The sequence below is a fragment of the Drosophila miranda genome, chromosome XR, assembly GCF_003369915.1.
Source record: "Drosophila miranda strain MSH22 chromosome XR, D.miranda_PacBio2.1, whole genome shotgun sequence".
Classification (NCBI taxonomy): Eukaryota; Metazoa; Arthropoda; class Insecta; order Diptera; family Drosophilidae; genus Drosophila; species Drosophila miranda.
In genome coordinates this window covers 28,877,367-28,903,521 of record NC_046674.1, presented here as the reverse complement: position 1 = coordinate 28,903,521, position 26,155 = coordinate 28,877,367, and the positions used below count along the sequence as shown (strand labels likewise).

The 26,155-nt window shown below is 46.5% G+C and overlaps 1 protein-coding gene across 1 annotated transcript; it reads right to left on the bottom strand.

The window, feature by feature from the left end:
* Positions 1 to 900: 900 nt before the first annotated feature.
* On the bottom strand, positions 901 to 24,966 carry LOC108152053 (polyhomeotic-proximal chromatin protein). Its single transcript, XM_017281057.2, is given in 11 exon segments — positions 901 to 6,587; positions 6,639 to 6,879; positions 8,825 to 9,478; positions 9,575 to 9,847; positions 9,908 to 10,026; positions 10,090 to 10,341; positions 10,407 to 10,634; positions 12,228 to 12,322; positions 14,426 to 14,603; positions 23,877 to 24,178; positions 24,809 to 24,966. Coding segments are annotated over 10 exon segments (4,797 nt in total). The 5' UTR covers positions 23,988 to 24,178; positions 24,809 to 24,966; the 3' UTR covers positions 901 to 3,941.
* Positions 24,967 to 26,155: the final 1,189 nt, after the last annotated feature.

Sequence of the window (26,155 nt, the reverse complement as noted above, 5' to 3'; positions counted from 1 at the left end):
AGCCATAGTGGAGTAAAACGCACTAGCGCTTTGCTCAAAAATGAGCAAAATTACAAAAAACGTTACTTCTTTATTTAAATTGATTGTTATGCTCAAAAGTGCCCCAATGTGTGCTAGAAAGGACAGAAGACGTTACCCGTTTTGTATTTTAATCAATTGTTATGCAATTTATTCATACGCTATGTAAATATAATTTGTTCACAACTGTTATATAATTACTTTCATTTGTTGATTTTTTCTTTTTTTGATTTTAAAGCGGCTGCTTTCAACAATTGTTTGGTTTTGTTTTTTTTCGATTCGTTTTTAATAAATCAATCAATGAATACATCATTACTGTATAATTCACACATTTCGGTTTCTTGGTTTTTCTTCTTAGATGATTCGAGAGAGGCTTGTATTCGTATGTGTGTGTGTGTAAAATTGTAATTCCGTTAACTACAACTACAGAGATGCCTCGAAAACAGACGTATACACGAGATCTATCCTTTCGTGTATCTTGTTGCGTCAAGGTCTTTTTTTGCTTTTAGAAATGTTAACAAATTTACAGACTTATATTTGGATTACCGTAATCATGTATTTATATGTGTATATATATATACTATATATTATTTATATATGTATAGATGCATTATATAATATGCACTGAAATGATTCAACAGGATCTGCTGGGTTGTTCTTTTTCACAAATCGCTCTGTAGGGGGGAGGAATGGTGGATGATGGATGGGACGTGAAGGGATAATAATGATAGGATAACACTTCTGTGTGTGAGTTGGGGGTGTGTAAAAACCGATTTCTCTAAAATTTGTCTTACTTTCTCGTTTACTTTAGATACGATTTGGGACTATGCTATCCTTATCCCCCACATCATTGCAATATCATTTATTAAGATTCTCCTCTTCTTTCGTTAAAGTAAGAAAAAAAAGTGCACTAGTTTCCCGTTTTGGTATGGCTTAAACATCGTCAAAGCACCCGTTTTTTGTTTACACACTGCTTATATCCTATAATATATATCCATCCCGTCCTGTATTATATACGATCCGTGTATAATTGCATTTTATTTAGTTTGTATTTAAGAATTAATCCCACATTCCGCGCTTTCGATTATTTTGTGTGTGTAGAATGTAAGTTTTTAAATGCTACAAGTAAATGCCTGCCTGCCTGCAAATTATTTGGTATTTCCTCCGTCTGTTCCTCCATTTTAAATCTACATACTTTGGCCTTATCCGCTAGGAGTCAATACACTACTCGTACACTACACTAGACTATACTACACTACACTACATACTTTCTGAAACATTTTGCAATGGAAAAACGGGAAGCGAAAAACGCTCACACACAAGCATGGTTCGTGGGATGATGGATCCGCAGGGCGAGGGAGCGACAGAGAGATAGTGATTAGGTGGAGGAGAAGAGAGGAGAGAATAACCGTTGGTTGGCTGGCGCATGAGACATAAGATAGTGAGAGAGGATAACAGTTGGACGCTAGCCCGCTCGCTGGCTGGCATGTGTGTGCACATTTTTCTTTCCCTTTTCTTCACTTTTGCTTTTCAATTCGCTATATATGTATGTGTTTGTGTGTATGTATATGGATTTTGTGCGAGTGTGTATGCGTCTGTGTGTTTTGTTCTTTAATTGCAATTTCTGTAAAATGTGTATATTTTTAATATTCCATACATTCAATACATATATTTTTCGTATATAAAAAAGAGCATTTTTCATTTCGTTTAACGCCTAGCAGGGATTTTCCATTTCATTTAATTTCCTCTCTATTTCGCTTCTATTCGTTTGAATTCATTTCGTTTCGTTCGTGCTCCTTCTTCTTCTCCCTTATCCTTCGCTTTCCGGCTTAAATGCAGTTATTGACCTGAACAATTGGTTTATCCTTTGTGTGTGGTTTTCTTTGTTGATTGATTAATTAGTTAATGATTTTTTTATATAGTACTATACTATATGTGTGTATACATATGTATATACGTATCTGTATGTAAGTATTTCTGTGTGTATGCATGTGTTTTATGTATGTAGTATGTATGTATATATTTCTATGTATTCTTTTTGTTTATTATTATTTCATTTTGGAATTCTCGTTAAAATAGTTGAACATTCTTTTTCCGCCTGCTATTTCTGTCGTATATTCGTATTCGTATTGCTCCGTTTTTTCAGAAGTTAACTGTTACTGTTATTTTCTTTTGTTAAAATTTAAAACTTTTCCTATGTTGCTTTGAGTTTTATCAAGTTTTAAATATTAATATGTATTATAATTTTATTTTGTGAAATGTTTTCTGCTTTTGACTTTCCTTATTCACGGTTTTTTGTTTTTTGTTTGGTGTTCGCTTGTTTTTGTTTTTGCATTTGGTTTCCTTTTGTTTTTTTTTGCTTTAGATTTCTGACGTCACAAAAATTTCTACGTACGTGTCGCTGTTGGTGTTGTTGTTGGTGGTGGTGGTGGTTCTCGCAACGGATTCTCAAATAATATAAGTGATAATCCACAAAACAAACCAAAAATTAAAAGTTCTGTCGTCGGTTGGGAAGGAATAGTCGGAAGGGAACGAGCTGAGAGGGGGGGAAAGGCTCGATCATTGGAGTTCTTCTTATTTTCTTTGAGGGCTTCCCGATGGGCCGAGCCTCGGCTGTGGTTGTTGGGAAGAACAGTGGCGCTCTTCCATATAATTTAGTTTAAAATTACATTTTACAAATTAGTACATCAGATTGTACAGTAGAGGTCACACGCAGAATTCTCATGTTTTTAGGGATTTGTGTGAGCAGAAAACAGGCGCAAAGCCAAAACCGATTCTTTACACTGACAAAATGAATTCAGGCAAAGATGTGTATTCCGGGTTCTATATATAATTTAGGAAAAATTTTAATTTGAATTCCAATAACTTCGAAGAACGCTCAACCCCTATAACCTTAACCTCCTTATACCGGGAATGATGCCTCTCAATAAAAGAAAAACAATCTAGCATTGCACCTCCCTTATTAAAAAAAAAAAAAGAAATAAACATCTTCTCAGTCTGTTGAGCACTTCTTTTTTTTGTACAGATTGAAATTTGCGCAGAACAAATCAGAAAAATGAAGCCGAGCGATGGATAGCCCGAAGCCACACGACATTTGTACATAGGACGCTGCCGACCTCTGTTGCAGTCTTAAAATACCAGAGACAATTCCTAAATGTCAAGCCTCTTCCCCACCTCTCCTCCACAGCTCTGCTTCTAGGGGGTATGTCAGGGGTCAGGGGGTCACTACAATATCCTCGTAAATAAATAATTTGTCTCTTACACACTAAGGACTCGCGCTAAACATAGGCATACATACTACGTATATCGTACATAATAGGGGGGGAGGGGTGTTATAAAAAAATTAGGGGATATTACATAGTCGGTTAATTATAGTACAGTACGGTTAATAATAATAATAACAATAGGCAACAACACAGAGCAGAGAACTGATGTATGTATGTGTGTTTTTTGTGTCTTGGGTGTGTATGTGTTTGTGTGTTACAGTTACAGTTACAGCTACAGTGTTGCATCAATGGGATGAGTCTGTATGCATAGGTCTGTATTTTGTGGACGCCACTGTATGTCTCTCAGGTGTTCTTATATGGATGCATGCATCTGTCTCTCAGGTGTTCAGAGACACACACAGAGAGAGAGAGAGAAAGAGAGAGACAGAGATAGAGTCTTAGTGGGAATGACAGGGGGTGTTAGACAGAGACAGACTTAAGTTAAACAAATTTTTGCTTTGGAATGGCTATTGGGAGCAGCAGAATCGGAATCGTTTTTTCACTGATTTCAGGCGTTCCTCCTTGGGGGCTCTCTAATCGAAAGAATCCGCAACGCTTCCTGGACCGCCCTCCGCCTCAACGCGTTCGTCGCCTGGAGCCGCCCCTGCCACCGTCTGGCGGGCGCGGAGTGGACAATTTTTATGACGTCTCTAAAAATCATACTTTAAAGGTTTTCTCCCGCCGCTGCTGCTGTTGCTGCTGCTGTTGTTGTTGTTGCTGCTGCTGCTGGTGGTGGTGGCCACGATGGGATGTTGGCTGCTGCTGTTGGTGCTGGTGCTGGGAACCATTGGCGGGGAGCACACTCATGGAGCCAGCGCCGCACATGGCCACCGCCGCTGCTGCCGCCGCCTCCTCGCAGGCATAGCTGGCTATACGATGATCGCTGCGCGATCGCTCCCTGTCATGGCTGCGATGGCTGTGATGGTGCTCCGCTGCAGCCGCCGCCGCTGCCACTGCTGCAGCGGCAAGGCCTGCTCCACCGTTGCGCTTGCTGGGCGCCGCCTGCTGCTGGGAGCGCCGGTTGCCCAGACGCTTCAGCTCGTAGTCCCGGGCATCGGCCACGTCGAAGGTGGCCGCCCTCTGCTGCTGCTTCGAGTGCTTTGACGAGGAGGAGGTGGTGGCTGCTGCAGGGACGGGGCCTGGAGGCGCCTGCTGTTCATATGGCTGCGGGAAGTACTCGTCGTACTCGTGCTCCTCGCATAGGTTGGCATTACAGGCGGTTTGGGAGGGTGGCTGCTGCTGCTGTTGGGCATGGCTCGAGCGGTGCTTCTTGGGGGGCAGGGGAATGGGCGCCTGCGCCGACTGCTGCGTCTGGGTCTGAGTGCTGGCTACCGCCGCCGCTGCGTGCAGCGACGTTGATGATGTGCCCCGTCGCACAACATCAACGCCGCCGCCGCAGCAGGCGCACTCCTACAACTCCGTCACAGAGTAGAGGTCGCTGCTGGCATGGGCGGCATGCGCGGCATGGGCGTGCGCATGTGCATGGCTGGAGTGTGTCCCATGGGTGGCCGGACCAGTGCCGCCGCCGGCTCCTGCCCCTCCTCCACCTACTCCTCGTTCGCCGCGTTTCAGAGAGCGATAGAAGAGCGCCTGCTGCTGTTCGATGAGCAGCTGCTGCTGCTGCTGTTGCTGCTGTTTAGAGGAGCTTCCCCCACCAGGTCCCCCTCCTCCCTGATAGTTGTTGTTGTGCTGGCGCTGGTAGAAGGCCGCCTGCTGCTGAGCCTGCTGTTGAAGCTGCTGCTGCTGGTGGTGATGGTACGTACTGCTGCTGTCGTACGAATGCTGCTTCTTCATTCCGACGAGCACCTGGCCTCCGTATTGCTGCTGCTCCACATAGCTGCGGGCATTGTCCAGCGTCTCTGCACGACGCGGCCGCTCTCTGTCACGCTCACGCTCTTTCTCCCGCTCACGCTCTCTGTCGCGGTCGCGGTCCCTCTCTCGCTCCCTCTCGTAGCCCCCTGTTTGTTGCTGCTGCTGCCGCAGGCTGGCGGACTTTGGTGGCAGGGTCTGCATGTGGTTGGCATTGCTGGAGTCTCCACCGCCTCCGGCCCTTGACGTCTTATGCCTGTTCTTCGGCGGCAGGGAAGGCGGCTGCTGCTGTTGCTGTTGTGGCTGGGAGGCAGCGGCCGATATCTTGTGGTTCTGGGGCCGCTGCAACGAGCGGTACTGGCCCAGACTGGCGGCGCACAGCGGCTGGGCGGATATCTTCGACTGGGTGGGCGACTGCGTGGGTATCTCCGGCAGCGGCTGGTTTACAATCGAGGCCGGATTGAGGCTACGCTGTACCACCCGAGGCGCTGCCGTCGGCACTTCGCTGCTCTCGATGCTGTAGACGGCCGAGGGCGGCAGTATGTGGGTCGTCGGTGGATGAATCAGCTGCTGCTGTTGCTGTTGCTGCTGCTGGAGTGCCAAAAGCTGCTGCTGTTGCTGCTGCTGGAGGGCCAGGAGCTGCTGTTGCTGTTGCTGCTCCTTGGCATAGGAGCTCCCAACGCCCGTGGTGCCGGGTATCTCTGTGAAGGTATTCTTTGGCTTTGGTGGCGGCGGCGGTGGTGCGGGTTGGATCTGCATCTGTGGCGGCGGCTGTGGCTGTTGCTGTTGCGGAGGCGGTGCTGGTGGTGGCACCATCTGTTGCTGTTGTTGCTGCTGCTGTTGTTGCTGCTGCTGTTGCTTTTGCTGTATTTGCAGCTGGATCTGCATTTGCAGCTGCTGCTGTTGCTGCAACTGTTGCTGTTGTTGTTGTTGTTGCTGCTGTTGTTGCTGCTGCTGCTGCTGTTGGACAAGGAACTCCGTGGAGCCACAGACCTGCGGTATGCAGTCCGGCTGCTGGCAATAGTCCTTCGAAACGGTGGCTATCGATGGCGTCTTGGCGCTACGCAAATTCGGCGACGGTGAGGCGCCCATGGCCATCGATGAGGAGACACCTTTGAGCGAGCCCCCATAGCGACCCACGTGCCGCAATGTGGCACATTTGTTGGCCGTCGCCGCAGCCACAATATTCAGATTATTGTTGCCACGCACCGCCTTGGGACCGATGCTGATGTACTTGGGATCGAAGCGATTGAAGCTGTTGTTTGTGACATCGCGGGGATCCCGGTCGTCGACCAGCCCCCCCTCGCTGCCGACATCCAGGCCATTGCCTGTGGACCTGCACATGGCGTTGGCCGTCTGTGCGGAGAGCACGGAGCGGATGGAGCTGCCCGTGGAACGGGGCAGGGTCGCCGAAGCGAATATGTTCTTCAAGGTGCTGCTGCTGTTCTGATGCTGATGTTGGTGCTGGTGCTGCTGATTGATGATGTTGCTGCTCTGCTGCTGATGGGGATGCTGCTGCTGCTGGAGTGGTGGCTGCGGCGGCGCCTGCTGAAGCTGCTGGAGCTGCAGTTGGAGCTGCTGCTGTTGCTGCTGTTGCTGCTGGGCTGTGTTGTTGCTATTGCCTGCATAGGTGCTGCAGGCAAGCGAATCTCAGTAAAAGTCGTTCGATTCGAGCGTCTTACACTGCTTGCTGAGCGTCGCGTACTTTCCATTGTTCGGCCCCTGCATATACGAGGCGCTCTGCTGATGATGCGACGGCAGGCGTCCCAATGTGTGATGGCCGGACCTGCAACAAAGGGAGGGAGGAAGAATCCATGTAAGTATTGGGCTAATGGAGCTCTTCTTAAAATATTCCTCATTTCTCTTCCATCGATTCCCCCCTTTTCCCGGCTATGGCCGCCATCTCTAACTATATTGCAATGGGGGCGATCAATGGCTGGCCCAGGACTATGTATGATCCTACGGATTATCTATTGGAACTATTCTACAATTGGGAACTAACTCGACACTTCTGGAGCAAGATGCACGGAATAACAGTATACACAGTGTACAGTACACTCTCACATATTCTACATAGTCTCTGACCTATCTTTAATCTTTATTTGCATTTGATAACCCTTCCCCATACGAAGCTTCTTCCTCTTCCATTTAATGTATTGAAACCAATGTGGGATTGGATTATTGTTTATTTAAAAAAAAAAAAAAGAGTATAGCTATAGAAACTAGAGCTAAACCCGAAATTAAGAGTATAATATAACCTAAAATTAAAAGCTATTCGGTTTCGAGGATCTAGAGATGGGAATAAGCAGATAGAGAAGATAGTAGGGGAACGAGAAGCCCTAAAGTAGGTATTTTTAACGTCCTCAAAGCATTTGGAATAGCCTGAAATATTGGATACTTCAGATTTTGATTCGCCTGTACTCCCTCAAAACCGAACGTTTTATCAAACGACCATGATTCTATCTATGGAATCCATGGTACATATATCTATGGCATAACTATGAAACCATTTCCATCAAGAGCCCTACACGAAACCACATTCACACTCAAAGTATATTTGCGTTCTTTTTTTTTAGTTTTGGATTACTAAAAGAGGTGATAACTTTCAAGCATCTTTCAAGAAATCTTCCACAGAAAGTTCTTTGAGCTTTTCGCTTATCTTCCAAATTACAAATGACACGGAATTTCGGGAGAGAGCACACTTGTACAAGCAGTACACAGGCTCGATCGATCAGTTTCAATCAAATGAGAGTCTAATTTGCCACAGAGGAATGGACGTGGATGCACAAAGATGGATCCATGATCCATGATCCGTATTAAAATGTGTGTTTGGCAAACAAAAATAGTAAAAAGTCGCCCAATGCTACTGTGTGCATGTCATGCAGTGCTCTATTTCGTCCTATCATATAATCATATCTATCGGATAGGCACACTATTACTAATATTTAAGAGAGTGTAGATCTCTTGTATCTTCTTCCTGTTTTGTGAGTGCTAAAACGTAGCTCCTTATGGCAGTCCTTGATAATCTTCTACTCAGTTCTCTCTCTCACTTTTAGGATGCTCATGTGCATGTGATCCCCACGTAGATGGTGGTGTGTCCTTATTCCTGCTTTTGGCACTCTTTTAGGACATTTACTAGGCATTTATACCCTGCAAATACGAAGCCATATACATAGGTACTGCTATGTATCATCTAAAATACCCCTAGAGACTTGAATTAGGTCCCATCTGTCTTTCGTGAGTGTTACGCTAGATAAGAAACCTGCCTCGTTCGCAGGAAACATGGAAAATGGACGAGAAATAGACTTTACTGATTAGGTGGTATTAGTGGGGTGGGGCATCATTAGTGTTTGTTTCAGTTCCGGTTTCAGTTGTATGTGTTTATGTATGTGTAGGGGGCGTGGCGTAGCGTTAGGGTATGGAGTAAGCCCCCCGTTGTGGTGGATGATCTATTGTTCGGTGGTTCTCACATGCAAAGGGGTGCAGGGGGTGCAAGCAGCACAAGAAAATAAACAACAAAAAATGGAGAACAAAGAACTTAAAGGATCACTCTAGCAAATACAAAAATAAAACTCAAAAAACGAAAAAACAGAAATGAAAATAAAGGAAGGGAATGGGGAAAGGGGAAAACGTAAAAGAATGAAAAGAAGAAGAAGAAGGAATCTAGGGGGAATGGGGAGGGGATTGGAGAATGGGGATCACAAATCAAAAAATGAAATCAAAGTTCATGCCTTGTGCCATGCACCATATCATAGCCGGGCGGCGGCGACGGCGATCCACGACCCCCTCCTCTGGCGGCCCCCGACACCGAGGTGCGTGTGTGGTGGGGGTTGGCCAACGTCATTGGAGCTACCATCGTGGCCATCGCCGCCGCTGTCGTCTGGTTAGTTCTATTATGCTGTTGTTGCAGTTGCAGTTGTTGTTGTTGTTGTTGTTGTTGCTGTTGTGTGGTGGTGTTGTTATAGTTGTTGCTGTAGTGGTTGCTGTAGTGATTGTTCTGGAGGTTGTTGTTGTAGTGGTTCTGATTGCTGTTGTTGTGGTGGTGGTGGCCATAAATGGCCGTGGATGAGCTGTGGCTTGATTGAGATTGAGATGATGGTGATGCCAACCCTTGTCTCAGTCCCGCCGTTCCGTTCCTGTACGGTCCAACGCCATTGTTCCCGTTCATTCCGCCTCCGCCTCCGCCTCCTGATCCTGGTAGTGTGCCGCCGCTTGCCACACCGCCGCCGACGCCTGCACTGCCTCCCTGCGTCTGCTGATGATGCAGTAGTGTGCGATTGATCGTTCCGGTACCCAGAGGTGCCGTTGGCGAGATGCTGGCACTGGGCGCATTCGAGGCAGGGAACAAGGGAGCCGTCTCCGATTTGTCTGCATCCAGCGTTGGTCTGCCAAAAAGAGAGAGAGAGAGAAAAGGGATTACTTCTAAGCTCTAACGATTGATTGGGGGGGGGGGGGGGGGAGGGAGGGTGTGGATCCCATACCGCTTGCTCAAGTATATCCAGGCATGCGAATCCGCATACACGAGAATCGTCAGCAGGAAGGAGGTGAGCAGGCCTGCCACCATCATGAGACTAAGGCCCAGCAATCCGCCTCCGCAGAGCCCTCGCAGCGCCTCCGCATAATGACGATCGATGGCCCTGCGGTCCAGTGTAGCGGAAAGAGTCGTCAGATTGCGACGCGTCTCCTCCAGATCATTGTCCATGGCCGTCAAAGTGCGCTGGACATCGATGCGTGGATAGGTCTCTTGGCTCATTCTAAGGGGAGTCATTCGTTAAAAAGTGGTTCGATAGAGAAGGAAGGAAGGGGAGTCTTACCGCTGCATGGTTTCCACACTCTCTCTGGCCCGATCCACCAGATCCCTGCTTTCGTTCAGGCGCAAAATGAAACGATTCCTGGGCGTTCCACAATTCAAGAAATCCACATACGGACTCCTCTGCAGCAAGAACAAAGGAATCATTAGTTGGAGTGGGATCTTCCATGACCAGCAAACACTCACCATTCCAACCTGCCGGCACATATAGTCATGGGGTCGCATACAAAAGTCGCCAGCAGCCACACTGGAGGCTAGGTAGATGCCCGCCAGCAGCCAACAGATGATGATGCAGAACAAGCCCGAAACACTGAAGAAGATCAGGGTGCAACGCGACCTGCGTGCAACTCCAATCACCAGAACCGTGCACAGCAGCAGCAGAACGGTGAGAAAGGCCAAGGTGGCGGGCCATCGTATCGATTCGTAGAGTTCCCCCATCTGCAAAAAGACAGACAGACCGAATGTGAATGCAGCCGAATCCCCGCTCCCTTCTGGACACTCACGTGCAGCAGCCCCATCAACGAGGTGTCATTCTCGCCGCCCTTGGCCTTCATGAAGTAGTGCACCATGCTGTCCAGGGAGGCCACCGCTCGCGACGTGTTCTCTCGCACCAGGCGCGACGTCTCAATGAGCAGCATCACCACCGTCTGATTGTATTGCGGCTTCTCCACCATTTGCTCCACCTTGTGGCCGGCCATCTTTGACTCCAGGTCATGCTTAATGCTTTCAGTCTGCAAGGAAATAGCGAATACATATTGTGAGAAAAGGAGCTCAAGGCAGTGAAAACGGAGTCGAAAAGAACCAAAAAGTGTTTAGCAACCCCCAAAAAGGGGACGAGACCCGAGTTCAAAAGTTAATGACCAAAACGAAAGGAGGGACGGAACGGAACGTCGGAAAAACTGCAAGTTCTGAATACGCTTAATAATTATTGCAGGATATATTCTGCACGGTAGGGGGCCTCAAGCCAGAGCAAACACCTGTAAGGGGTAGTTGTCCCTCGACAAGAACGTTCATTGTTTATGGAAGGGTTTCCCACAGATTCACTGTAAAAATACTCATAATTCCACGTTCTAGCAACGCCCCAAGGTAGTTTTTCCTGTTCGTGTATTCTTTCTGTCATATCAAGACCGGTTCTTCGATATATATGTTTAAATGGACATACATATATATATGTATATATCTTCGGATATATCTTTAAAATGAAGGAATACATAAGTACATTCCTCAATATTCACATCCTCTGTAGGAGCTCTCTATCGTTTGAGAAGAGAAGGGGTTACCTTAAACCTCCTGAACCTATCCCAACATTTGCATCCCTTAGAGAGTTCCTTACTTTCTTCTACACACACACACACACACACACACACACGCACGCACGGACGAAGAGGACGATGGGGAAACAAAGGACTGTGTGCCACACAGAAAGAAAAAGGAAAACTAGTTTCCATCCTAATACTTTTGCTTCCGCACTGCGAGGAGGGTGGCGTTTGATGGGGGACGGGCGGGTGTTGGGGTTTCGGCTTAGAAGCAATCGCTTTGCACACACGCAAACGTCTGAAGCACGACTTCCACTCCCCATTTCTCCTTGCTCCTTGCTCCCTTGCTCCCTTGCTCCCTTGCCCTTTCACTCCTCCCTCCTTACTTTTCTGGCTCTCTCTCTGGGTCTGGGCCTGGTTCTGGTTCTCTACCTCTGGGATAATTAATAGCGTTTTACTCAAGAGTCGGGCAATGCCAGCCATCTGTTTGGGCGCGACGGCGATGACTCCCGGCCTCTCAGACTCCTGGCCTCCATTGCTCGTACCTCCCCCCCCCCCCCCCTGCCGACCCCGGGCTGGCTGCCTCCCTACCTTTGATGCTGACGGCGGCACCCCCACTCCTACTCCTAAGATTCCTCCTTCGTGCTCCCACTCCTCCTTCTTTTCTCACCCCCCCCCCCTCTTAACCTTTTTGCCATATCGGGCCCCGCTCGTTTGCCTCTCTCTTTTTGCAGAATCTCTTTCCCTGCCTTTGTCCTGTTCCTAACTGCTGTCTCCTGTCCTTTGGCTCCTGACAAAGTTTATGAATAGCAAAAGCTTTTGGAGTCCCCTCTCTGTCGTTACGACGTAACTGTCAACACTGGAGCAGCAGCAGCAGGAGCAGCTTTTAGGTTGATTATAATGAAGCCGGATTGAAGAAGGAAGGAGCAGGAGAAGCACAGCAGCAAGAGGCATTAGGCGCAGAACGCCCCCTAAAGAGAGGATTGGGTTGGTGGAATGTTGGAGCTCTCGAAGAGCAGCATGGCGGGGCGTTCCGCTAGTTTCCCCTCCCTCCTCGTGGAGACTCACCTGTCGTTTCAGGGTGAGAACGAGACCCTCAACATTCTTCCCAGAGCTAAATGCCTGCAGCAGTCCATTGTGGAAGTCATCGTTGCCATATAATCCTGCAAGAGAAAGAACAAAATTAATCCACACACGCATTTCGGTTTAGATCGGAATCAAAGATCAGGGATCATCGGAGCACCAGCAGCAGCATTCGACATTCGACATTCCACATTCCCCATGAACAGGGGAAAGGTCAGTGATGTAAGAGACCCGTGCCACAAACACACTCACACACACTAACACACACACACACACATCACACATTTATGAATGATTCAATTAAGAGCGATAATTAAATTATTATTCCATCATATTCCCATCCCCATGGCCCATTCCACTCCACTCGTCTCCACTCCAGGCCCCTTCTCTGCTCTCATTTCCCGTCTCTACGCTATCGCTGGTTAACCGATGACGCATCTGCCGCACGGCGGCTCCACAGAGCACAGACGGGGAGACGGCAGTGGCAGGGTTGGGGATAGGTAGCCCTACGCTTGGAGGGCCTTACGTGATCAGAGAGCAACGATCACCCAGCTGCTACACTCGACACAAGTCTTTCTTGGCTGTCTTTTCCAACTCCTCTAGAATAGAGTATACACTATCATCTGGAGACGCATACTTTCTCCATTCTTTCCTTCTTTCTTTAATCTTATTTTCATTCCTTTCTCCTCTTTTTACTCTTCCTTCATGGATTATTAGTCGGGAGACGTTCAAGTAAAACATACTATATTTTCCTTTCGCTGTGATAGGTTATGGTGGACGTGTCATGCAGCAGCGCTCCTCGGTTCGCTCCTCCTTGAATCTTCCCTTGGGCCACCAACTGAAGCACCTCCCGTCACGAGGTGTGTTGCAACACATTCCCACGTTTCTTTCTCTTTTGTACCTTTTCCTCTTCTTCTACTCTTTCCAGTCTCCGTTTAAGGTTAGTTTTTAGTGTCATCCAAGGATATCTCTCTCGTTTAGGTACTGTTGTCTGGAGTGGACTCCGTTCTCTGTTGTGATCTCTGCTCATCCATATCCTAAAATAGCAACACTCTGCCACACGCGTCATGCAAAAGATTCCATCGTTTTTCATTTTTTCCTGCCAAATATTTTCTTTTAATTCATGTCTACAACATGTCTATATTCCAGTGTAAACCAAAGACTACAGGGTGGCCCCCAATAGCTGTCGCATTTCCTTAAAACGATCCTAACCAAAATCCAAAATTTGTCAAACTTGCTGCCGTTTCGAATTTACATTCCCACGTTCACGTAATTCACACATCGATCCGTCCATATTGAAAGCATTTAAGCGATGAAAGCACAACTGGACTTTGTTCGGAATTTGCATTTTCAAGGAAATTAGGAATTAGGAAGTATGCACTGTAGCTCACTGAAGGTTCAAGGTAACTAGAAGACTTGAAATATCCCACATAGTAGGAGGGATACATCATATGTGGACATGGAGCTGTTCCTGCTGCAGAGTTAGCCACAGATCAGAATATGATCAGAAAACCATTAGTTGTATGCGAAAGGCTGGGCAAACTTTCCAGCTAATAAGAAAGCAATTGAGATCAATATCTGTTGGTTATCTGTTATGGTTTTGGGAACCATAACCGATATCCGGATTCATTTATAAATGTCTTTTCAAAAGCTGCCAAACGCAGAAAGTTTGAGACGAAATTCCAACTAAGGGAATGTTTAATAGAAAGTTGATTGAAAATTAAACATTTCAAAAGGCGTTTTTTAGCCTAAATTAGACAATAGTTTAGGCGCGTCAGCCAATGCTGGCCAAGTACAGGGTTTCTTATTGCGGGTCATGCACGAGCGCCTCTCGGTTCTCGTGGAAAACCACTCATACACGAGTGCCAATGCATCACTATTTTCCCAAGAAAAGTTCAATATTCTGTTCCGTTCAGACTCCTTCCAAAGTCCCTCAAATGTTTCATAATCCTAAACCAAAATCTCTGGACTGCAGGGCGACCGCTTTTATTTCGAGTGCAAGCCACGTTCCATCAGCAGAGCAGTCCAGCAGCAGAGCAGTTCTGGCCGATTGCCAGAAGTCAAACCATGCGGTTCGGCGGCGGTGGCTGCTCCGTACGTGCTCTGGGCATCCAATTTAGGTATATTCCAGAGGACCAGGGGAACGGAGGGTAAGAGGTATGAAGGGATGGAGGGACACTCACCTAATCCAATCGCCGCACATGTCATCAGTGTGATGATCACCAAAGTGCAGCTCTGGCATCGCTGGGCGCTCGGCTTCCGCTGGCGTCGATCACAGCAGCGGGTGAGTAAATACAGCAGCAGTCCCACCAATGAGACGATGAGCAGGCCGGCGGGTATCGAGGCAAGGATGCCCAAACTCTGCAAAACAACAAAAAAAAATACATACAGGATTAGTTTTTGGGGGGCTTTAAGTGCATTATAATCTCTGTGGAGGCGACATTTCCTTCCCCCATGGGTTTCTGGTTTCTGGTTCCTGCTTTGGTTTCTCTTTTGTGCTGGACATTGGAAAAAACTTTTAATTGAATAACTTGCCACATTCTGTTGCTGCTTTTGCTGCTTTTGCTGCTTTTTCTGCTGGTGTGGCAATTTGTTGTTAGTTGGCTTCGGTAATGGAAAAGTGGAACGAGAGCAGGACCAGGAGCAGCAAGGACTCGAAAGGGCGGACAGTGCGAGTGCTTTTAAGCGACTGTGCGGATACCCTGTTCTACCAGTGGAAAGGAGGTTAAAAAATGACCCCAAAAGCGGTTGGCTTCCCTGGAGATGACAGATCAAAAGGGAGTGTATCTGGAGTATCTTTTAGCATCCATCCCTTATCAAGTTCCAGCTGAAAATGTTTCCCTAAGCGAACAGACACGTGGAATGATGCAAATAATGTGTCCCTTGATTTTCAGTACAAATGTTCCCCTAAGCAAACAGACACACACGGCACAAAAGATCAAATATCGAACATTAAAAGTACAAAATTAACTACAGCAACTAATTTCCTCCGATTTCCGGTGAATGTCAAATGGCCAGTCACACATAAACGTACGGTCAAAACACTCCCAGCGGCAAGCACCTTTATTCGTGAGTTGTCTACCCCGTGTTTATGCTTTTTGTAGGGTATAGAAATGTCGTCTGCAGAAAAGTTAATTCTTTCTTTTTTTCTTTACTCTTTTTTTGCAGAGTCCATGTCTGAAATTGAATTGAATTTTGGGGGTGGGGGGAGGGTTGGGCCCAGGACACAAAATAGCACACAGGAGGACCCCTCCTTTTTCTGTCTGCAACCGAAAAATGTTCTTCACTTAACGGTAATTTCATTGCCTGTCATTAAAAAAAGAAACACCCCCTCCAGTAGATGTCCTGTAGATGCGCCTGCACTCCACACCACACCACACCACACCCGCACCCAGCTTTTCGTTGTGAGTGTCAAATTACAAGAGTCGTCGAGGATATTGGATACCTCCCTCCCAGGCAGGCAGATAACACCCTGTGCCGCATTGTGACATCGCACGTTGATTCCAATGAATCGCAAATGAGTCAGAAATAAAACTGAAAGGCATCCTGCTGGATCCTTCCTCCGTTCGTAGGGGCATATCCCTGATAAATCCAGTGACAATCGCTAGAGTTATACTCTTTAAGTCGGTCTTAAATTGAAAGATCTACTCTGTTCTCTTTGTAAAATTCGTAGCTGAAGTTTTACTTTATTGATGGAACACATGGCACTAGCTAGTCCTGGCAGTTCCTTCAGAGGAACACCTCTCTATTCCTTCCAATCTTCACACACACAAAACATGACTCAATCGACACCCGATCTACCGCCATCGCTTCGGCTTTCGGTCAAACACACTCATAAGACTCGAACTGAACTCTGCCATGAGTATCTGGGGTTTCTGCAGGGCTATGCTATGCCCTAGGTTCTTGAAGGAAAGTTCCATTCAAAGACATGTTTGTAGTATCCTCTAGAGCCCGTGAAAACGGTTAGTGGTGCGCAGATCCGTCGTGTGCTTCGACAAAAACGTTTCTACTGGTCGTCTATCCGTTCTTACATGGTTCTTTCTTTAAATAAAAACATTCCATCCATTCGAACAATGAATTCATAGATCAATAGCTTCTATCAGAAAAAAATCACAACGGATTTCGTTTTTAAGTGGATTTCTAGCCAATTTCCAGTATGTCAATCAGAATTGAAAGCGATACCACCCAGTGGTAGTCCGTAGTCCTCCGATTGCCTGATGTGTGGATGGGTACGATGTTGCCCCCCAATCCACACATCCATTGGATCCCATTTCCCCAACGAATCTACGGGTGGGGTGTGGCGGGCGCAGCTCTATTTATTATTTATTGCACTCTTTTTTCCACTGTAAATAATCATTAAAACTAGTTACAGTTCTCCACCTCCCCCTCTCCCTCCACCAAGCTCCTTTCCCCTTGCCCCATCGCTGTGTTTCTGTGTGTTTTTCTCTGTTTGTGCCTCGGCACTTTGCGTGTCGTCTCCCATGTCCGTCTCCCCACCGTGTGTGTGTGTGTGTCGCGCGCGTCGTGTGTCCTCCGCCTTGCAGTTGAATGACACTTGAGCCACGAGACTGTTGCCCCCCGACTCGCCCCCACTCGCTCTTTCATATGAAATCTGCAAAATGAAGCGAAAATGTTTCGTGCCCAAAAGCTCCTTGGGGCTAGTCCTCCTGCTATGCGCTACGCTCGCTTTCCATCGACATCCAGCTCGTGGTCTCTCTCCCTCTCTCTTTCTCTCGCGGTCTTGCCACCGAATGGTGTATGCTGTTCGCTTAGGGGAACATTTTTGTGCAGCAAATCAGCGATATTCTTAATGCATGTAGAATACAGAAAAAATACAGAAAACTAGACAGAGAGAGAGAGAGAGAGAGATCCTTTTCGAGTCGTGCCTTGTGATTCTCCCATGAGATTCTTTCTGTAGAAAAGCTTTAGCCATCGCGATGCATCGGGGGAAAAGCTGTCGTAGCCCTCATCCTCCCAACAGATGAGGTGGTCCTTGGGGCGGGGAAAATCCTACCTACCTTCCTTCCTTCCGTCCGTAAGGCGCTTAAAAACGTGAGAAAAATTACGCCCTTCCACAGCCAACAGTCGATGAGGATATTAAGAGGAGGTTGAAGGTAGGGGAGGATGGTTTTGGATGACGATGACGCTGGCAATGAGAATGGATGCCCCCCGATGAGCGTTGCGCGATGGAACCATGTTCCGTGTGTTCCAATTGAATTAAATCAAAGCAAATTGCCAGCAACATCAGCAGCAAAAACAAATAACCTTGACGCCCTCCCTCTTCACACCTCCCATCACCGTATGCTCTTCTATGCCTCTTTTCCTCAATTGAGAATATATTTCTCTCTCTCTTTCTCTCTCTCTCTCTCTGTTTCTCTCTGTGGGAAGTGTGAAAAGTGGCGGCAGCTAATTGGAAACTAAATCACAAGATATACATATATCTTTTTGTATATTTATGCAATCAGCCCCAACTCCCCACCCCCTTGCAAAAAACAACATCTCGCCAACAATTAACACCAGCAAAAAAAAAAGAAGAGGATTAGAAGTAAAGATTTCGAGATTCGAGCTTTAAGATCTGCGTTAAGTAAATAATAAATCTATATCCAGGATCCATATGTATTCTCCCAGGAGATTGCTCAAGAGATTATTTGACATATGATATCAGAAAAGATCAAAGAATATCCGAGGTACATAATCGTAGTATTACCTATGAAAACTCTCTTTGGAAACTTTCTCATAACATGACCTGACGTTACGGTACCAAAAACCGAAGGGCAAAACTCTGCGAATTGGATTGGGACGATCTGAATAACCTTTTTTTTTTTTACTAATATATGAGATATTAATTCGCAATTATCTAGGCTATTAAATATAAAAATATTTCCTGCTTTATTGTTTAAAGTCCGTACGTCCGTCCATCTAACGTACGTTGCCGGCGTTACGTTACGAAAATCCGGGGTAAATCCGGCTCGTTACCCGAGCTTGGACTGGGATTCTGTTTATTTGATAGTTCAACATTAAAGATTCTATGTAGATACCTTTTAACAAGTATAAGATATGATAATCAAGGAAACCGTGACTTTCAAAATAGCAAAAAATACAACAAAAAATAACTTTTGCTACTTTTAAAAAGATTTCACTTCAAAGTTATTGAAATTATATGTCGAGTATTCAATAAATTTAGAAAATATAATGGCGCCCCATTTACTATATGGAAATGTGTTTACTCTCAATGGGTTTTGGGACGGTATGGGACTGTATTTTCTTTAATGTTGAAGCCTCAAGATGAAGAGACCCTTGCAATAGAAGCACTATATCTTACATCTTATATCATTTCGTTTGCTTTTCAATGCAAAAAATGAGAAATGAAGAATTTTCCAAGCTCAAGCATGTGTCCGCAAAGGCGAGGAGATGGAACAATTTGGGGGAACAAGAATCTGAAATGCTAAAAGAAATTAAATGAAGAACCAACTGTTGTATGTTTAAACCATTCTTCCAGAATCCGTTCCAATCGAATATCCTTCCATTCGATTGGTTCTTGCGGATCCAAACAATTTTCAAATCTTTTTAGGAACATATTAGCAAGAATTATAGATTTATTCAGCATAAATATTGAAAACCTAATCGCTTGAATTTTTTCATGATTTTTTCAAAGATTCGACCTTGACAAAGAGACCTGAGCTTTACACTTGCTTTGAGAATCCTTCTTAGATCACAAATATTTCGTGACGAGTCTGCTGGTGTAATCCTATTTTCTTATCCTCTATTTTTTGGTTAAGCTCCTTCTTTTTTTAAATCAACTTCTATGGAAGTATGGGTATATCTGTGGAGAATTATGTTTTCTTTTGGGAAAGCCTATTCCAAAAGAAATTTGTTTAGAAATCTCTTTAGAAGCATGCTTTTTGTTATGGTCTCTGGGTTCCTTTGTTAAATGTGCCTCATTTTGTAAAGTTACGCTTAAAAATCTATGGAGAGTCTGTATCGGATGTCTTTAGAAAAAACTTTCTTTGAGGAAACCCTCGAATAGAGTATTTTTTCTATGCAATCTATGGAAGAACCCCTCAAAGAATAATCTCTTACTGATAGAGAAAATATCATCTTTTACCTTCAACGAATCTTGAAATGTCTAAAATGTAAAATTTCCTGTGAAAGATCTTTCGAATAGTAATAGCAACAGAATTCAATAAACGACTATGAAATGTCGATTGATTTCCCTTGTTTTTCTTTTTAAATTTCCCCCTCCTCCCTTTCTTTTCTCTGCGTCCCTGCTGGGCGCCCCCTTGGGATCGTGTTTTGCCTTCTACTGCGTGGGTGGACGCGTTTTCCCTGATCAGATTTCCCCTCTGTGCTCACCTATGCTGCAACCTCAATGATCGGATCGCCACAGACACAGCCATACACACACACACACATATGTACATGGGAAAACCAGTTGTCTTTCCCCACTCTTCATTTTCCGCTGTCTCTTTCTCCTTCTGTTTCGCAGACACAACGGTTATTAGAACGGAATGCATGGAACAAGTATGGAATATGGAAATGGACTCCCGATTAAGCATCGAGAAAAAGGTTCGGTTCGACCACAGGCGGCGGGGCAGCGCGCTTCCGGGGCTTGCTCTTTGCTCTCTATCTTTCCCCGTCTCTTCCTTCTCTTCTCTTCTCTCTTTGTCTCTCTTTCCCGGTGCTTCTATCAGTGTCTCCGTAGGCGGCATTCTTTGTCGCTTCCTCTCTTTCTGGCTTCATTATCGCCCACTCTTTCCCCACTTGAAGCAAAACGAAGATAAGGAAAGCCAGCGAACGGGAAACTTAGAAGGAAGAAGGAGAGTTCTAGGGAGGAGCAATAGAAGAGAGTGGGAGTCAAGGTTACTCCAAAGTCCGAGAGACAGACAGAACCCTCCGCCCTCCTTCTCGTTGGAGCAACAGGAAACGGAGTCAGCAACAAAAGGGAATGAACAAATAAATACAACAATAAATATGCAAAAAAGAATTGAATAAATATGGAATAAAGCCAGGAAGTAAGTGTCGCAGACCGAACAGAACGAATGCAAAGAGGAGAGAGAGAGAGAGAGGGGAGGAGAAAAAAGGAAGTGCGCCATAGAACGACGACGAGTGCAAAGAGCAGAAGCAAAAAAGGTGGGGCTCTTGGAAGGTGAGTGTGGTGTGTCATTCGTCTGCCTGTCCGTCCGGCTGTGGCTCTTGGACGTGGCATAATTCTATATGCTAATCAACCGGAGAGCCGACACAGAGAGGTTAGCCGATCAAGAGCGAGAACTGAAGAGAAGGAGAGCCCGCAGACACCTCCCCTCTGACGATCCGCAGCCATTCGAAAGGGTCTCTGAAAGCAAGCAAACAGCAACATCAACATCACCAGCAATCGTTCCTAATCGAATTTTCGTATAAACAAAAGCAATTCTGTGTTGATATTTCGATTTGTGGCACTTCGCTGGCACTGTGGGGCACTGGTGCGGTGGTTCTTTCTGTGCTTCGGGCTATGTGATTCATTCAGAGATTCTGGAAACGAAAAAACTGGTGCGCCGGCAGGCAGGGCCCCCGCAAAACTCTCACACAGCAAGGGAGCGTCAGAGAGAGCGAGAAAGAGAGATCTAGCGAAGGAAAAATAGAGTGAGGAGCGGAGAGGAGAAGCAAAGGAAGAACTGTGACCACAAAACGAAAGACGAAACAAAGGAAACCAGACGGAACAGAGGGATCTCTGAATGTTTCCCTGCAGTCGGGAGAGAACCACCTGGTGGAAAAGAGAGGGACAGAGCAAGGGGGAACATGGGGAATGAGCTGAAACAAAAACCACAAAACATATTCCGTTTGAACTTGAGCTTTGGATACCCTGTTCCCCCCAAGGGAAGGAGTGGAAGTTCAATGGAATCCAGTGGGTGGAAAAGTTAAAAGTTTTTGGTAAAACTATTATTCGAGTGGGATCTGAATCCTTAGTTTCAATATGTTGAATGGAATACGATTCCCAAAAGAAAGTTCAAATAATTGTAGTCCAAAATGGCATCAGAGTAGATGGGAACTCAATTTCTCCATTCCATTGAAAATGTTCAATAAAAGTAATCTTCGGGGAGCTCTCTTTAGATGAAAGCCCTGAGATCTCGTATCATATTTCTGTTCGTAATTATTTATTCTATTCTCCAAAGAAACCCGAAATGGACGGTCTGGGGGATTCTGTTTTGAATAATATCATTTACAGGGTATCTGCAGTTGTTCGATGATGCCCCTGATCTCCATTGGGAGCCGCTGCTTTATTTATGGGAATGCAGAGAGCCCCCGCTGCTGGCGGGTTTGGATCAGAAGATCAACAGAACAGCGGAAGAGAAGAGAGCGTGGGGCTGGGGCTGGCTGTGCTTTCATCTCATTTTTGTTTATGAATTTCTGATCTCTGGGGTGGTCGAGATCTTTGGGTCAGTAAAAAGCGCTTTAGAAGAGTTTGTAAACAATAGCGAGGGATCCAAAGTTTCATTCCATTTCATTCTGTTTCGTTTCGTTTCGTTTCGCTTCCTTTTGTTCCTTCCTGCTTTCCGTTTCCATTGCGGTGTTTCCTTTTTGGACGACGAATCGCAGAAGGCAACAACAAAACGGAGTGATGGACAGGCGGACGGGTCGGACGGGACGGACAGTCGCAGATACAAAGCAATCTGTCGAGTGGTCGAGAGGCGGGGCACGCCACAGAGCCAGGGGCATGTGGCAGGGGCATCTGTTTGTTCTGCCACAATGTGATAGCAGCTGTGTGCCCTCCGTCTTTTACGCCTGCTGCCTGGTCGGTCGTCCTGCCCCATTTGTTCTGCTGCTGCCTGCCTTTGTGCTGCAAGCAATAGCAGCAGCAGTTGCAGCAACAGAAACAAAGACCGAAACCAGAAATGAAAGTACACCCCAGAGATATCTCCGACGACTGTGGAAAGTGTCAACAGATACGCAGGAGAGAGCGACTCGTAATATCCATGAATCATGGATTGTGCGGAGTTATCTATATATAGAGAGACCTCCAATCAGTGTGGAAGCCATCTCTCAATTCTCTGCCTCTGAAGCGGCATAAGCCGCTTCCTCAACCAAGCATTCCCTTTTTCGCGTTTAATTCTAGCTCGTGTCTGGTCCAATCTGTCCCATGAATGCGGGTTGGGTATTCCTCTTTTACAGGGAACCCCTACCCGCACCTCCAGAGACAGAGACAGCAAGGGAGAGGGCTGGCGCTTCCTCTCCCGTTCATTGGCGGCACGTCCGTCCGTCCGTTGAAGCCATTGAAGGTTGAATTGATGATCATCATCCGCCACCGCATCGCATCGCATCACACAATCAATGGATGAGTGGCTGTGGTGGGTGTCAGTAGAGATTCCCATGCGTAGATATGAAATAAAGGGAGGAATACCCTTGGAGATGACATCTCATACTTCTCGTGCTCCCTTCCATTTAGGTTGCCGGAAAAAACCCCACCAATTAGCCATCGTCGTGTCCGCCCCGTTCCCTTCCATAGAGCGGTTCAACATTTTGCTGACGCGCGTAAAAACTACGCCCCAACCCGAGCCCCAAATCCGTACCCGTGCTCGTACCCGGCCACCGGTGCATGGCTCTCCAGTGCAGCAGCAGCAGCAGCATGACCTACATCCACGCCAAGCGACAAAGAGAGAGAGGCAGAGGAGAGGGAGAGGGAGAGCCGAGGCCATGCCAAGCGATGACCTGGATTTTTGGATTTGGATTCGAGAGTCGCTGGAAACCGTCATTCCCAGAGGGAGGAGGAAGGAAGAGCTCTGCTAATTTTAATCAAATTTTCCCTCGGGGATTTCTGAATGGGCAAAATCTGCATATCATATGTGGGAGAAACCCCTGCACAGAAAGAGAGAGAGAGAGAGAGAAAATGTGGAAGATCGTTCAGCAAAGGACGGAAAGATAAAAAGGAATACGAATTAGAAGTGGGGAAACCACAAAAGGAAGCCGGAAGTTTGCAGCTGCTGCAGCGCCCCCAACCATCCATCCGACACCCCCCTTAAACATCTACTCTCACTCGCTCGAAAGAGAGGACGCGGACGCACATGTAGAGCACATGGCAGAGGAGGCCTGAAACAATTTGGGAAATGGAACGGACAAAATCATCGTACAGGGAGCAGGCAGGCACATGCCACATGGCTGAAACGGAATGGCAATGGACGGGCGGGCTAGCAGACAGAAGAGAGCGAGAGCGCTAGCGAAAGAGAGGGAGAGAGTCGGAGAGCAGGCCGTCAACAAAATGGAACTTCATGCTAGTTTTTCCCACACGTTTTCTTCTTTTTCCTTGCAATTGCAAAACGGGACCGCTCTCTCACTCGCAGGTAAAGAGCTAGTGAAAGAGAGAGCGAGAGCGGAAAGAGGAAGCAGCAGCAGGCGAGGGTGGGAAAATGGATAAAAGAAATAGAAAACAACATTTTGAGGAAATATATGCCATATTTCCCCTCCTCCTTCTATTCCACAAGTACACGGATTGGATACTCAAGAGTTCCACTCAAAAAACACAGAGAGAAAGGAGGAGAGAGAGAGGGCCACTTGAGAATCAAAGACGATGAGGGTGTGAGAGGGAATAAGTGCCGTGCCGCTCCCCTCCCCAAGGCATCGTCAGATCAAATATTTAAAGGGTATTCCTGGGTATCTACTCACCTCGAGATATATATCGCTGTCCGGATTGAAGGTGTCGTTCACCCGCCGAAACGTGTAGTTCACGTGCGGCACCGAGTGAAGGATTTTTACGAGTATGCTCGGCTGTTCCATTTTCGCGGCGGTGGCGGCACACACAGAGAGAGGGAGGTCCAAAAGGAATAACTGTTAACGCTAATACTCTCTCTCTCTCTCCCTGTCACAATACGGGGGGGCGACGCGACTCCTTTTGACGTCACAAGCGACTGCCTCTGCTGCTGCGCAAATTTGGAGTGTTTTTTTTAGCGCATTCCAAAAAACGGCGGCTGCAAGCAAAAGAACCGTTAAGAACGAAGTCGCCCTCTCTCTCTCGGGAGGGACAGCAGCCAGGGAGGAGTGTGGGAGAGAGAGGGAGTGCTGGCTGACTGGCGTGCGTTTTAGGAATCCAAGGAATAGAAACACCAACAACAACGCATGCTCTCTCCGCACCAAGCCGTTCTCCCTCTCTCTCTCTTTCTCTTTGTCTCTCGCTGTGGCACGCGTCCTGTTTTCACTTTCACTTTTCCACACACACCCACAACAAAAAAATTCGTACGAAAAGAATTGACCACACACACACATGGATCTCTCTCATTGAACACACTCACACACAGATACAGATAGATAGCGGCGTTTATAGCCGGACCGATTCACACAGGGGTCCCTGCTTTCGCCCCTTTATCTACGTTTTGTTTTGATTGCACCGCAGCATCCGCTTCGCAAAAAAAATATAATAATGATAAGCGAAATCCGGACCGGCACATGTTCCATACAACTGTAGACAAATATCAAAATATATATGCTACTTAATTTATACACTGATTAAATTATGCAATTATTCCCAGGGTTATCGCCGCCACGTTTTAAAGGATGTTTTTTTTTTGTTCTCGGCTTCCCAGGGGCGTTGTTTCATTTACCGTCTCGTACCGTCCCGATTCGTACACACGCCTCAAACACCGACCCGTTTCGCGTACCGTTTTATTCCGTTTCGCAAGTAGTCTTCTTCTTCTTTTCCTACTACTCCGTTTACCGTTTACTGTTACTATTGCTGCCGAGGTCCGTTTGCGAATGAGCAGAGACCCAAGAACGCGCTGCAAAGCCACCGAGCCAAACAGAGAGAGAGAGAGAGAGGAAAAAAAGAGAGCGTAAACACACTCATGAGAGCCGACCTATGAATGCCCTACCAGGAGAGCAGATATCCGACAAGGATTTACATATATGATATTCATATAATATATCGAGGGCGATGTAAATACACCGCTATTGGCATTTGTCAGTCTCAGATAATTAAAATCACCTCTCACATGCACATGCACATGCAAATCGAAGGGCATTTATCTGTCGCTCTGGCCGGTTCAGTTTTCATGTGTTCTGGCTCTCTATCCCTCATTTCGCTCTTTTCGGCTTCTTTTGACTCGGAGAGCTATCGCACGGGGACTGGACTGACTGGTCCATTCAATGGAGTGGGGGCGAGGACGGGGTTGAGGACGGTGAAGAGGGCCTGGCCAGCGTGTAGAACGAGAAGTAAACAAGAAGGCATAATGCTCAAAAAAAATTATTTCTGCAGGGCGGAAATCAAAATGCAACTAAATGTGATGTCCCGTCCCGTTCCCTTCTCTATCTAAGACGCGATCACTACTCTCGCTCACCCACTCTGATATGCTGACTATAGAGTTCTCCGCTTTATGTGTGCCACTTAATCTTCTTCTTTCTTTATCAAAAGTCAGCCAAAAACGGGTTTGTTCGAAGCAAATAACAAGAATAACCGCTTTAAATACTCTACTAAGTTAGTTTCGCTGACTAAGTACGAAAGAAAGAGCGAGACGGAATGTGAAGGCAAGCAGCTCCAATGACACTTATTGCTGCAACGCTGCCACTGTCCCCCTGCCAGATCCATGTAATTCGAAGAACCCTTAGGAACTTGCTCCCCACCGACGAACACACAACGAAATTCTTTGACTGGCGTCATTCTCTCTTTCTCGCTCTGTCTTCCCCCCACTAAAACTCATGGGGCGACTCTTTTATCGGCCGGTAGAAGTCGAGGAAATATGATTATTGTTCATAAATATTTGTGCAGTGGCGGGACCCGACCCCACGACGCCCATATTCGAGGCGACGGTAATCGATGATGATAAAAGGCAAACAAGGAGTGACACACACACACACACACACACACACTACACACTAAAAAGGCACGTACACGCGGAGGCTAGGCGGCCAAAATCAAGAGGAAATGTAACTTTTAGAGCACTCCACACACCTGC